General features: G+C 39.0%; 1 protein-coding gene across 1 annotated transcript in view; it reads left to right on the top strand.

Moving 5' to 3' along the window:
- STK32A (serine/threonine kinase 32A) overlaps positions 1-15,005 on the top strand; it is a 252,339-nt gene that overhangs the window by 136,786 nt on the left and 100,548 nt on the right. Inside the window, exon 4 of the mRNA XM_006893734.1 lies at positions 6,814-6,851. Coding sequence (XP_006893796.1) covers positions 6,814-6,851 — 38 coding nt within the window. The remainder of the gene's footprint in view (positions 1-6,813; positions 6,852-15,005) is intronic.

Genomic DNA, 15,005 nt, shown 5'->3' with positions numbered 1-15,005 from the left:
GTGGAGGGACGGCGCAGGAGAGGAAGGCCCTCTATGAGGTGGATTGATTCAGTGACTGGGATAATTGGGATGGGAGTGTCGGAGACAGTGCGATTGGTACAGGACAGAGCAGACTTTAGGGCTGTTGTACATAGGGTTGCTATGAGTCGCAGGCTACTCAACGACACATAACAACAACAACAACATTTGCAACTTTTCCTCTTCATTTGTGTTTCCCAGTATGAAGGTTTAGTGCCCAGTGTTGTATCTACTAATCTAAGTGTATTTTATTATTCACTGGGTTTTTGAAGGCCTTTTGATTTGGAAGTGAATGACCAATACTTCTTTCTAGTCTGTCTTAATTTGGAAGCTCAGCTTTAGTATAATATCTGACAAATAACCATCTTACCCAAAAGAATGGACAAAAGACACTTTCCCATAATATCAATTCAGTGGTCTCATGCCCTGCCTGCCCCGCCTGACAGCACCTCTCCCCACACTGGCACTTCTACCCCCAGCTGCCTGCATTCAATCTCCCACCTTCCGCTCCCCACCCCCCACTGCCCCTCCTTCCTTCGGGAGTGGCTGCTAAGCGAAACCTGAACTAACCCCTGATATGATGGATCAGCTTCTCCAATCACTTCTGTCCACTTGTTAACGCTTTCTCCTATGCAGTGATTGTGGTGCTCTGGGCCTCCTGGTGGCTGCCGCTGTTGACCTCTCTGGCCTGTCTCCAAACATGTTCACTGGCCTGGTTAGTCCTGTGATTTGCCCAGCCTACAGTATGCTCTTGGTCTATTCTTTGCAGTCATGACATAAAAAGATGAGTTACTATGGGAAAGTCTGTTCTCAAGGACCTCTCAAGAGACCTAAGGAGTAATAAGGACAGTTTAGAGACCAAGGTTGTCCTGATCTAAGCCATGATATTCTCAGTTACTTGGTATATATCTAAGAGATGGATAATAAACAAAGATGATAGAAGAAGAATCAATTAATACCTTTGAGTTGTGGTACTGGAGGAGAGTATTGAACATACCATGGATCATCAAGAGGACAAAAAGATCTGTCCTGAAGAGGATGAAGCCAGTTTTTTCCTTGGAGTCAAGGATTTTGAAGCTCAATTTCACATACTTTGAGAGGTTACCAGGAGGGACTAGTCTTTGGAGAAGGATATTATGCTTAGTAGGGTGGAGGGTCAGTGCAGGAGAGGAAGACCCTGAATTAAATGGATTGACGCAGTGAGTGTGGCAATGGGGGTAAGTGTGTCAAAGACAATGAGATTAGCTCAAAATAGGACAGAGTTCAGAGCTATTGTTTATAGGGTCCCTATGAATTGTAGTCAACTCGGTAGCACATAACGCTTCTTAACAACGTGACTAAGTAAGAAAGCACTCAAAATTTATGAGATTATCCTTACATCTGCCTGTCACATGGCACTTGCTTGATTACTCATCTATAGTTTTAAGAAAAGAGGACCTTGACAAACTTATCAAAGAGGAGGTCACTTTATTCTGGTGACAAAAAAAAGCCATTTTGCAGGGCTGACAATGTGTTCCTGAAACCTATTTCAGAATTACGTCCTTAATGGCTCTGTGAATTTAGGTTGAAGAGTATTAAAGGCTCATTGGGGAAGTACAGTAAAAATCCAAGAGAGAAGTGAGGGCTGTTTTACAACCACAGTACTGTTTTCTGAGTGAAAAATGGTACTTATAATATTCCTTTCAGAAGAACTTTGAAAATCCTACAGGCCATTTCTCCAGTGTTCACCATCATACTACTCCTTCTTTGGAAAAGGGTAGGATTTTTCTTTTCTTTGACCTTAGCGATCTTATCAATTTATGGAAAACTAAAAAACCTCAATTTCCTTTCCATTGGATTGGAACTGATTCATAACTGACCTGCCAGAAGGTTTTCAAAGGCTGTAAACAATTGCCCATCTTCCTCCCACATAGTTGCTGGTGGATTGGACCCTCCTGTCTCTGGTTGGCAGCACAATGCCAACTCATTAGACAACCAGATCTCTCTATCAATGCAAAGTGCAATAAAATGAGGTATGCTTATTATGTATGTAGTTGTTATTGATTGCTGTTGAGTCAAACACAACTCATAGCAACTCCATGAACACAAGACCTAATGTCTTTCTATAACTATCGTCATTTCTCCAAGTTCATAGAGTTTCCAGAGGCATGTGGTTTAGGAAGTGAACGCCACTTCTGCTTCCAAACCTGTTTCACAACTGAAGCTCAACCAAACACTGACAACATTGGAAACCATTATGGCATTTGACACCCCAGTGGCACAAGTATCAGCATCACAGCAAACTCAGGTTACCTAAGTACAGCTAACTGACAAAGAATGATGTACAAAGTAGAAGACTGTTTCTCTAAAATATAGCACTAAACTCACTTAGCAGTGATTAAGTGTCATCAAGTCAAATACAACTCACAGCAACCTGATGGACAAAAACCCTAAACTCTGTTCTATAATTAACATCATTTCTTTATAATAAAGTTAACATGATAAGTAATCATTATAATATTTGATGCAACTATGGCACAGTGTTTAGCATCATAGCAATTACAAGTTATTCAGTACAGCAAATAGACAAAGGACCGCTGTACCACTTAAAGAATGTTTATCCTAACATTAATAAATTTGGCCTGAGGGCCACAGGCCAGAGGGCCCTATGGAAATTTAAAGATACACCCAACAAATGCTATTGACTATGATAAACCAAGTATTCCCTCCTGGGTTCTTGTTGGTTAAAACAGGCAAGAGCCTGCTGGCTGACCCCCACCTGTGGAGGAAAAAAAATCCAGTAACACAAACCAGACATAGACCAACATAAACCCCAAAACTTTCCTTACGTGGCCCTTATCAGGATGCGAGGAATCGCCTTCTAGGGTAGAACTACTGCATAGGAGCCTCTAGGCAAGCCATATTCTTAGCCCATCACTATGGAATTTTAAACACATACCCAACAAATACTATTGACTATGATAAACCAAGTATTCCCTCCACCCTTGGGTCCTTTTGTAAAATCTGCTGTCATGGACCTCTCCAGAGTACTGAAAAGTAATGATATCAATCTAGAGACTAAGGTGCACCCAATCCAGGCTGTGGTCTTCTCAGAGACTTGTTATGCTTGAGAGAGTTGAACATTGACTAAGGATTACAGAAGAAGATTCGATACCTTTAAATTTTTGTGCTGGAAAAGAGTCCTGAACATACCATGGACCACCAAGAAAACAAATAAGTCTGTCTTGGAGAGGTTGAAACCAAATTTCTCCTTGGAGGCTAGGATTTTGAAGCTTTTTCTCACATACTTTGGGCATATGGCCAGGAAAGACTAGTCCTTAAAGAAGGACATCATGCTTGGAAGGGTGGAAGAGCAGGAAGAAAAGGGAGAGAAAGACCCCGGATGAGATGAATTGATACAGTATCAAGGAAAATGGCGGTTTGTGTGTTGGAATTAATGAGACTGGCTCAGAACAGGGAAGGGTACAGAGCTGTTGTACATAGGATCGCTGTACATCACAGGTAACTCAATGGCATATAACAACAGAAGCATTCTATACTGGTTGTTTTTTTACTTAAGCCTCATGTTTCGAGTCAACAAGACCTCAGTGAGGGCCTTTGTATTTAAAATTCAATTGTTATTGTATTTTAGAAAAACATTCTTCTAAGTGGTACAACACTATTCTGTCAATATGCTATACTGAGGTAACCTGGGGTTGCTGTGGTACTGAACCTTGTGCCATATGGTGTCAAATGCCATATTGGTTACCCATGCTGGACAGTGTTTGGTGGAACTCGCAGTTTAAGGCAGGTTGGGAAGCAGGAGTGGTATCCATTTCCTAAACAACATGCCTTGGAAACTCTATGAACTCGATGATAAATGACGGTAGTTACAGAAAGGCTACAGGCCTTTTGTTCATGGGGTCTCTTATGGGTCCTGCTCGATTCAACAGCCATCAACAACAACAATAACAAACTTAATGGGATGAGACAGCTTGTCTTTCTGCAGATGAACCACTGCTAGGTTGAAAACACCCAAAAGGCACAGTCTTTTGATTCGCAAAGTCCACTATGTACTAAGTTAATATAACAACCCTTTTCTGTACATACAGAGTCACCATGGGTTGGAGCTGACTCAAGAGATAGATAACAACCACAACTATTATTACAATTTTAATACAGTTTAAACATCCAGTCTGATTCTACAGCTTCTTTGTCTAGGTATAGTTTTCTCATGAAAGTGAAACCTATACTTACACCAAGAAGCTGTTGTCTGAACAAAACAAGGTAATACTGCATGATTTAAAATTTTTTTTAAAGTGTATGTCAGGATTGTATCTTTTTCTCATGCCAGTTCAATCTGTATGCTAAGTAAACAATTAGAGAATCTGGATTTTATGAAGAAGAATGTGGCATCAGGGTTGGAGGAAGACTCATCAATAACCTCTGTTATGCAGACACAAATGTACTTGCTGCAAGTGAGGAGGACTTGAAGTGCTTGCTGCAGAAAATCAAAGACCACAATCTTCAATATGAATTACATATGAACTTAAAAAACACAAAATTTTTACCACTAGATTTATCAGCAACATCACGGCAGATAGAGAAAAGACTGAAATTGACAACAATTTCATCTTACATAGATCCACAATCAATACCCTTAGTACTATCATTCAGGAGATGAGAAAAAGTATTGCATTGAGAAAGTCTGCTGTCAGGGACCTCTCCAAATTACTGAAGAGGAAGGATGTCTGATTCAGGCTATGGTCTTTTGAATCATTTGGTATGCATCTTAGATCTGTAAAATGAATAAGAATGACAGACAAAGAATTGATGCCTTTGAGTTGTTATATTGGACAAGAGTACTAAGTATCCCGTGGACTACAAGAAGAGCAAACAGATATGTCTTGGAGACAGTACAGCCAGATTGTTCCTTGGAGGCAAATATTTCAAAGCTCTATCTTGTATACTTTGGTCATGTTATTAAGAGAGGTTATTCAACTGACTGAAAGAGATTGGTATTTGTTCTCATTCCAAAGAAAGGTGACCCAATAGAGTGTGAAAATTATCGAACAATATCATTAATATCACATGCAAGCAAGATTCTGCTGAAAATTATCCAAAAATAACAGAAGCAACACGTAAACAGAGAACTTCCAGATGTGAAGGCTGAGTTTAGAAGAGGCTGTGGTACTGGGGATATTATAGTTAATGTATCAGAGGGATGTCTGTGTTTCATTGACTAGCAAAGGCTTTTGACTGTGTGGATCACAACAAACTATGGCTAACTCAGAAAAATGGGAATCCCAGAACATTTGATTGTGCTAATGCAAAACCTATACTTGAACCAGGAGGCAGTCGTCAGAACAGAGCAAGGAAACACTGCATAGTTCAATATCAGGAAAGGTGTCTGCCGGGGATGTATTTTGTCTCCATAAATTTTCAATCTATATGCAGAACAGATTATCCAAGAGGCTGGGTTGTATGAGAAGAAATATGGCATCGGGACTGGAGAAAGATTTATCAACAACATGCATTATGCAGACGACACCACTCTGCTTGCTGAAACTGAGGAGGACCTGAAGTACTTGCTGCAGAAGGTCAAAGACTGCAGCCTTCAATATGGATTGAAGGTCAACTTTAAGACAACAAAGATTCTCACCACTGGCCAAGTATCATTACAGATGGTGAAGAGATTGAGATTGTTAACAGCTTTTGTTTGCTTGGCTGCATAATCAATACTCTTGGTACCAGCAGCCAGGAAACCAAGAGACAAATTGCTTTGGTAAAGTCTGCTCTCAGGGACCTTTCCAAAGTATTGAAGAGCAATGACATCAGGCTGGAGACTAAGGTGTGCCTGATCCAGACCATAATCTTTGCAATTGTGTGCTATGCGTCAGAGAGCTGGACAAGGACCAGGGCTGTGGTGCTGGGGAAGAGTGTTGAATATATTATGGACTTCTAGGAGAACAAACAGGTTTGTCCTGGAGAGAGTGAAACTGGGCTGCTCCTTGGAGGCAAGGATACTGAAGCTTTGTCTGACATAGTTTGGGCATGTTGCAAGGAGGGACCACTCTTTGGAGAGGGATGCCATGTTTGGGAGGGTAGAGGGGCAGCACAGGAGAGGAAGACCCTCGATTAGATGAATTGATTCAGCGACTGGGCTAGTGGGAGTAGGTGTGTTGGAGACAGTAAGATTGGCACAGGATAGAACAGAATTTAGGGCTCTTGTACATAGGGTCACTATGTTTCCAAGTGATTTGATGGCACATAACAACAACAACAACATTCCTTGGAAGCGGACATAATGCTCGGAGGATCAGCAAAAGAGAGGAGATAATTGAGGATATCAACAAGATCACTGACACAGTGATTTCAGGAATGGGCTCAAGTATGTTAGAGTTAATGAGGACGGTACAGAACATGACAGAGTTTTGATCTGTTGTTCACAGGATTACTATGAGTCATATTCAATTCACAGTACATAATAACATGATATGATTTTATGAAAATTTTAAAAAAATCTGTGGTCTTGAACAAGAGATATCTAGTTCAGGGGCCAGCCCTTTTATTCACCAGCTCTACATATATAGATTAAGTTCCTTAGTCTCTTTGGCCTAATTTTGGTCTATAAAGTCAAGATATTAATAGTAACTGTCAGAAAGGTTAGATGTCTGAATGTACTGAAATAGTGAGTGAAAATGAGAATGTTGCTTCAACCCTAATTTTCAAATCTTGCACATTCTTTTTTTACCTATTGCTTATACAATTTGTTTGTTTTGTTATGAACTTCATCTTTATCTTTTGCTCTCCTAGGGATATGAAGCCTGACAATATATTACTTGATGAACATGGTAAGTTAAAGATTTGTTTGCAATCAACTATTTGACTTGTATGAACAAGTTAATTCTGATAAGATAATGTTTTCCACAGGAAAAGGTGCTTTGCTTGACTATATTGTATCATTTCTAGGCCTTTTTGGCCAAGATCAAATGTGGGATCTATTCTTATCAGTTTAATATTGAGTTATATGTGGTGGTGGTAGTGGTGGTGTATGCCATTGAGTCAGAACCAATGCAGCTGACCCTCAAGAGAGTTTTGGGAGACAGTAAATTGCATGGGAGGAGATTATCTTGTTCAAGAAATCCATTACAATTGGCTGGTGCTTGTTTTGATTTAAAATCTTTATGGTACTTAATGACCTCCCTTTTCTCAGTGGAGACAGAAGAGGTCTCAAACATTCAGCATTTGGCAGCCAAGAGTATTCACTTCAATTTTAGTGACATGATTTGTCTCATGGCATTTGCTCTTATGCTTTCTGAGAAGGGAAAAATGGTTTTACATTCTCAAAAAATGATGTCAGGTTTCTTTTCTAAAACATTTTTGGTAGAATGAAGTTGGTCAATCAAAATATAAATATTAAGTAGATTATACTGTCATCTTCAGGCATAAGAGTAATTTGAGGATATGGCTATAATCATGACGGTAATGAGTGACTGCTTGGAGTCAGATGAATACTTCAAAAAAGCATTCTGTAGAATAGACTTCATTTAAACGTGCACAGTTATTTCCTAACCTTTATTTTAACGCACCTGAAGACTTATTGGCCCTTCAGGGAAGACCTGTATTACACATGTGTTGCATCTGGTAACTGTTCCAGTAATAATCCAATCTTTGTTATGGATCTTAAATGCTTCTTAAAGAAGAAGTGCAAAATATGCACAGATCCTCATACATTTAGTTCTTACATAAGGACTTTGGAAGTGGGAGTGAAACTCCAAGTACCATCCATTACTCATTATTTATTTACCTAGTTGAATTTTAAACTTGATTTGCCAAACACCACCTGTGCTCAGAGGGCTAAGCAACACTTCTGTGTATGACCTCTAATTTCAAAACAGGGTCATCATTTATTTATGGACTGTCTGAAAGATTTTTTTCCCCACTTTCTCCCAACGCTTCATTTCTTCCTTCCCTTTACTGTTTCTGACATTTGGGAACAGATTCCCCGAATCACAGAAATGTGAGCAATGTGAGACTTAGCATGAAGGTGACTTTCATGAAAACAGCAGCTCTTCCTACCTTTGCTAGGAAGCAGGGATCTTTCACACAAATAATCTCTAGAAACCATCACAATTGTGAAGATGGCAGCCACTATCCTGTATTTTCTGCCTTTGGGTCAATTTCAACTCATAGTAACTCGCTAAGACAGAGGAGAATTACCCACAGGTTTTCCAAAGCCTTTCATCTTCATGGAAACAGTCTGCCATCTCTTCCTCCCATGGAATGAATGGCTAATGGATTCTAATTGAAGACCTTTTTGTTGGTGGATAACACTTAACCACTATACCACCAAGACATCTTCACTCAGCTTATACAGGGTACATATTTGCAACTTGGAATAGATTCTCCCTCTGCCTAGAATGACTTTGTGATGAATGGCTAAGAAAAACCTTAATTGGAATTTAGTCCCCATTTTTCCCCCTCAACCAGATGCCTTTCTTTGTAATTTCTGTTGTACCAATAGTTTGCATGTATTAGATATTGTCATATTGGTTCAGTTATTCAAAATCTGTTCAAGATTTAGTTTCTGAGGAGTCGGTTTTGACTCACAAGTGTCAGAGTAGAACTGTACTCCAGAGGTTTTCAGCGGCGGATTTTTCAGATGAAGATCATCAGTACTATCTTGGGACTGGAGCATCCTACCTTTTGTTTAGTTACTAGTTTAACTTGTTAAATGTTTGCACCACCCCACAACTCCTTTTAGATAATAGTATTTTAATAGTATGTCTCAGACATAGCTTCATATTATTTCTTCCATGAAGTCATATTCTTCTCTTTAATTCGGTAGCTTTTCTTCCTTGTTTTCTTGGTCATGTTAGTGATTATAGAATATGAGAATGGTAAAAGAATCAGACACCATACTTGGAAACTACCTTGCAAAAGATTAATGGAATACTATAAGGATGAAAAGAGAGACTTGTAATGGCACAATAGTTAAGCACCAAAATGCTCTTGATTCAAATCCCTTCAGCAGCTCCATAGAAAGACCTTACACTTGGTTCCCATCAAGAAGGAAAAGCCTCCAAGGGAGCTCTGTTCTGTATCAGAGGTTTCCTATGAATTGAAAATAAACTCAATGGTACCTAATAGAAACAACAATTAAAGAGTATGGACTGAAAACCGATTCACTTGATCAATAACAAGTTTTGACAAGAACTGAACATTTCTTTGCGCCTTGGTTAATGCATGGATTAAAATGTTTCTACTTCTTAAGGTAATTTATAAAGGCTGATATAATGTCTAAAGAGTTGTAGAATAGTTTTTAAGAAGTTGTGCTACTCACCTAAAGGCAATACCCCTTAGACAGGCTGGATCCACAATCAGCTCCACAGGAAGAAGATAGACAGTCTCCTTCTGTGTGATTTTTAGCCTCTCAAACCCCAGGTCAGTTATGAATTGGTTCTGACTCGACGGCTGTGAGTTATGAGACATAATAGTTATAAAATGCTTGATGCAGGTTCTGCCACAAAGAACCCATTCAATGAATGTTAAATATTGTTATGATATCTATGAAGTGGCAGTGGCTTTCTCCCTGGAGAAGAAAAATAGCATTACTTCATTCTGAATGAAGTGGCTTTGTCCAGATTGATTATGTCTCAGCTGTGTAGTGAGTCTGTATCAGAAAGAGTCTATAAATGTTGAGCAATTACTTGTCTTTTCTAAATATTTTTTTTATTCCAGAAGGGATATGTCAGAGATTCATCTTCTCTGTTTGTTAGACCTGGTTTTCAAATTATTTTGCATAACTTTTGTTTCTCAGACAACTAAATTTGTAATGGACCATTTTTATTTTATTCATGTGCTCAGGATGATAAAGCCCCTTTTCAGGGCAATTCGTATATTGATGAGGTCAAGGCCCTTTGTTTAAAGAGTGTGGCCAATTATTTATTGCAGTTTATACCTGTTACTTAGTGTATTATTAACAATGCTTTACTCATTCTGCTAGGTTTTTTATTTAGACGGGGATTTTCTATACTATATCCTCACTATAAACTCAAGTTAAAACATGTGTAATGGGATTGAGGTCCTCTTGCAAAACATTGAATCAAAAGGATCTGGGTCTAGGAAAGGGGGGTGGGGCTAATGTTTGTTTTGAAAATTTTTTGATACTATTATTGGTAGTGTCATGATGGATGGTGAAGAGATTGAGATTGTTAACAGCTTTATTTGCTTGGCTCCACAATCAACACTCTTGGTACTAGTAGCAAGGAAATCAGAGACTAATTGTATTGGGAAAGTCAGCTGTCAAAAATCTCTCCAGAATACTGAGGAGCAACAACATCACTCTGGAGACTAAGGTACACCTGATCCAGGCCATAGTCTTCACAATGTGTGTTACATGTCAGAGAACTGAACAATGACTAGAGATAATAGGGAAAAAAATGAATGCCTTTGATCTGTGGTGCTGGAGAAAAGAACTGAATATATCTTGGACTGCCAGGAGAACAAACAGGTTCATTCTAAAGAGGGTGAAACCAGCCTGATCCTTGGAGGCAAGAATTCTGAAACCTCGTCTGACATACTTTGGCATATTTCAAGGAGGGACTTGTCCTTGGAGAGGGATATCATGCTTGGAAGGGTGGAGGGACGGAGAGAGAGAGGGAGACCATCGATGAGATGGATTGATACAATGACCAAGGTAATGAGGGTGGGTGTGTCAGAGACAGTAAAGTTGGCACAGGAGAGAGCAGATTTCAGGGCTGTTGTACATAGGGTCACTATGAGTCTCAAGCTACTCGATGGCACATAACAACAACATTGTGAGGTACCTTAAAGTTGGTTTTGAATCATAGCAAACTTAAGTATAATAGAAGGAAACAATTATCCTGTGCTCTCATCACAATCATTGTTGTCTTTGAGCTCATCATTGCATCTGCTCTATCAATCCATCACATTGGGGGCCTTCCTCTTTTAAAGTTGATCTCCAAGGAGTGATTTCTTTTGATGAAATGACCCAAAAAAATCTTCACATCTAAGGAGCATTCTGACTATACATTTACTAAGACAGATCTATTCATTATCTTTATAGCCTATTATAATGAAATGTACAAAAAGCTGGAGTCAGAAAATTAAAGAGGCCAAATTTGCTCAGCATTCCTTAAGCTCAAGGAAGTGAAGAACAAATTCAATCCTGGAGTTGCAATACTTCAGGACACTTTGGGCAGAATATTAAATGATCCAGAAAGTATTAAAAGAAGATGGAAAGAGTATACAGAATCATTGTATCAAAAGGAGTTTGTGGACACAGAAGAATTTCATAAAACAACTATGAGCAAGAGCCTGTGGTGATGAAGGAAGAAGTTCAAGCTGCTGTGAAAGAATTGGCAAAAAACAAGGCTCCAGGGATTGAGGACATACCAATTGATATATTTCAACAGATACTCTCCTGGATGTGCTCACCAAGTTGTACCAAGAAATCTGGAAGACAGCTACCTGGCCAACTGACTAGAAGAGATCTATTTGTTCCCATTCCAAAGAAAGGTGATCTGACAGGTGTGGAAATTATTGAACAATATCATTGATAACACATGCAAGCAAGATTCTGCTGAAGATTAATAAAAAATGACCGGAACAGCACATTAACAGAAATCTGCCAAAAGTGCAGGCTGGATTTAAAAGAGACCGTGGTCCTAGGGATTTTGTAGCTAATGTTAGATGAATCTTGGCTGAAAGAGAGGATCCCAGAGAATCTATGTTTCATTGACTATGCAAAAACATTTGACTGTGGAACACAATAAGCTGGATGACTCTGAGATGAATAGGAATCCCAGAACATTTTATTTTGCTTATGCAAAATCTATGCTTGGACCAGGATGCAGTCACCAGAACAGAGCAAAGCAATACGGCATGGTTCAAAATTGAGAAGGGTATGTGTAAAGGGTGTGTCCTATCTCTTTACCTTTTCAAGCTATATTCAGAACAGATTGAGCAGGAGGCTGGACTCTAGGAGGGGAAATGTGACATTAGGATTGGAGGAGGACGCATCAATAATCTGTGTTATACAGATGACACAACCCTGCTTGCTGAAAAAGATTCTCACCGGTGGGCTGATTTGCAGCATTGTAATGGATGGTGAAGAGATTGAGATTGTAAGCAAGCTTTAGTTTGCTTGGCTCCACAATCAACACTCTTGGCACCAGCAACCAGGAAATTAAAAGATGCATTGCATTGGGAAAGTCTGCTTTCAGAGACCTCTCCAGAGTACTGAAGAGCAATGATGTCAATGTGGAGACTAAGGTGTGACTGATACAGGCCATGGTCTTTGCAATCATTTGCATCAGAAAGCTGGACAATGACTAGGGATGATAGAAGAAGAATTGATGCCTTTGAGCTGTGGTGCTGGAGAAGAGTTTTGAATATACCATGGACTGCTAAGAGAACAAACAGGTTGGTCCTGGAGAGGGTTAAACCAGGCTGATCCTTGGAGGCAAGGGTTCTGAAGCTTCATCTGACATACTTTTGACATCTTGGAAGGGTGGACCAGTTCTTAGAGAGGGATGTCATATTTGGGAAGGTAGAAAGACAGCTCAGGAGAAGAAAACCCTCAATGAGATGGATTGATTCAATGACTGGGGTAATGGGGGTAGGTGTTTCAGAGACAGTGAGATTGGCACAGGACAGAGCAGAGTTTAGGGCTGTTGTACATAGGGTCGTTATGAGGCCCTGGCAAGTCGACGGCACATAACAGCAACAACAAGCTATACAGAAGGCTGTAGTCTTTGGTCTTCAACAGTTAGTTATTTTCCTCTTCATTTTTAGCAAGCAAGGTCATGTCAGCATATCACAGGTTTTTAATGAGTTTTTATTCAATCTAAATGCTGAGTTTTCCTTCCTGTAGTTCACCTTCCTGAATTATTTTTTCATAATACATATTGAATAAGTGTGTTGAATGGATATAATCCTAATGTAAACTTTTCTCAATTTTAAACCAGATAGTGTCCCTTGTTCTTTTTTAATGACTATTTCTCATTTTATGAAAAATTCTACAGTAGCACAGTTGAGTATTCTGACATTCTCATTCTTCACAACATTATTCATAATTTGTTATTATTCACACATTTGATTGCCTTTGCATAGTGAAATATATAGAGAAACACATTTATGGCGTTTTCTGCTGTAGCTGGGAACTATCTGATGTCAGTAATTAATTTATTTCCTTTATTTATTCAGGATCTGCAAAAGCAGTGGCTGCAGGCATCAGTCAGAGGCCATCTTTAACCAACATTAAGTGAATAAATATATGACATCCCCATATCCACTAATCCCTCCCTCAAATTCATTGTGTAAAGTTGCTCTTGTGCAAACTGTCTGAATCACAAATCAAGTCCCGCCTTTGGGAGCTTGAGTTTCTATGTGAAGCTCTCATCTAAAACTTTCATTTGTTTCTCCACCTTCATAATATTTCTCCTGTGAATGACCTTCATATAGGTCTAGGGCATGGCAAAATTAGCAACCATTAATGATAACCAAGCATCACTTTGACACGCTTCCTATGCTCATTCCTCAAAGTGAGCTGTATATTATATGACTACGGAAATTTTCATTCAGTACAGTTCCCTACACTTCTCACCAATTACTTGAGGTGATTTCAGAGATGCATTAATAGACAGAAACAATTTTATTTATATTAGTTCATGTTGATTCATATCCATCACATAAAACTAGCATGTTTTTTAAAAATTGAAAATCCTTTCATAGTGTAAATTAACATGATAGCACATCAGAATTTGACTTTTCAAAAAGTAAGTTTAAAATAAAATATGCCTGTTACTACCATTCTTGCTGACTGTCTCATTGGCCAGCTCAGCTCCATTAAAACCTATATAGATTTTCATAGTCTAGCATTTTAAATACTCATCTAACTCTATATATTTTAAAAATATCTATAGTTTTTACATTTTCAAAAATAATATGAGGATAAAAATATTGTACCCAAAGTAACAATAATGTCTGCATGGCATATCAGAAAAAAAGAATGATATGACATCATCTACTTAACTTTCCTATCACTTCCTAATACATGAAGATGAGAGGTAAGAACTCTGTGTAAGGGTAAAAGTGAGGAAGACTTGACTGGTTATTTTAACAATTTGTCCCTTGTGGTGTGTTCTAAGGTTATCTCAAAAACCAAGAAGGATGGATAGCTAGCTAGCTGGATAGATAGATCACACAAACATACATATACATACATGTATGACTAGAGATGATAGGAGAATTGATGCATTTGAGCTGTGATGCTGGAGAAGACAATTGAATATACCATGAAATTCTAGGAAAACAAACAGGTTTGTTCTAGAGAGGGTGAGACCAGGTTGCTCCTTGGAGGCAAGGATTCTGAGTCTTCGTCTGACATACTTTGGACATGTTGTAAGGTGGGTTCAGTCCTTGGAGGGGGACGTCATGCTTGGGAGGGTGAAGGGACAACACAGGAGATAAAGACCCCCTCCAATCCAAAGATGGATTGCTTCAGTGACTCGGGTAATGGGGGTAGGTGTGTCAGAGACAATAAGATGGCACAGGACAGAGCAGAGTTTAGAGCTGTTGTACATAGGGTCGCTATGAGTTGCACCCAACTTGGGGGCATGTAACAATAACAACAACAACATACGGGCTTGAGAATAGCAGAGGTTGTAAGGTTGGTATAGGGCTCAGATCTGTTGTTAATAAGATTGATATGGCTTGTACTCAATTGGAGAACACCTAACAAGAGTAACAATGTGTATAGTTGAATACTGAATCTTATCTACAAATAACCATACTTATTAAGTCACAAGTACTGCTTTACGGTTTTAGGTTAATTTCAACAAATAGTGACCTCATGTGACATATTAGAATGATCCTATAGGTTTTTCTCAGCCGTAATCCCTATTGATTTCAAGTTTTTCTTACATGAAGCTTCTGGGTAAAATCAAACTACTAACATTTTCATGTATAGCCAAGTGCTT

Source organism: Elephantulus edwardii, unplaced genomic scaffold (assembly GCF_000299155.1).
Source record: "Elephantulus edwardii isolate Elephantulus edwardi_28Jun2011 unplaced genomic scaffold, EleEdw1.0 scaffold00130, whole genome shotgun sequence".
NCBI classification, from domain to species: Eukaryota; Metazoa; Chordata; class Mammalia; order Macroscelidea; family Macroscelididae; genus Elephantulus; species Elephantulus edwardii.
Note: the sequence above shows the minus strand (reverse complement) of the source record. Positions and strands in the feature narration are given on the sequence as shown.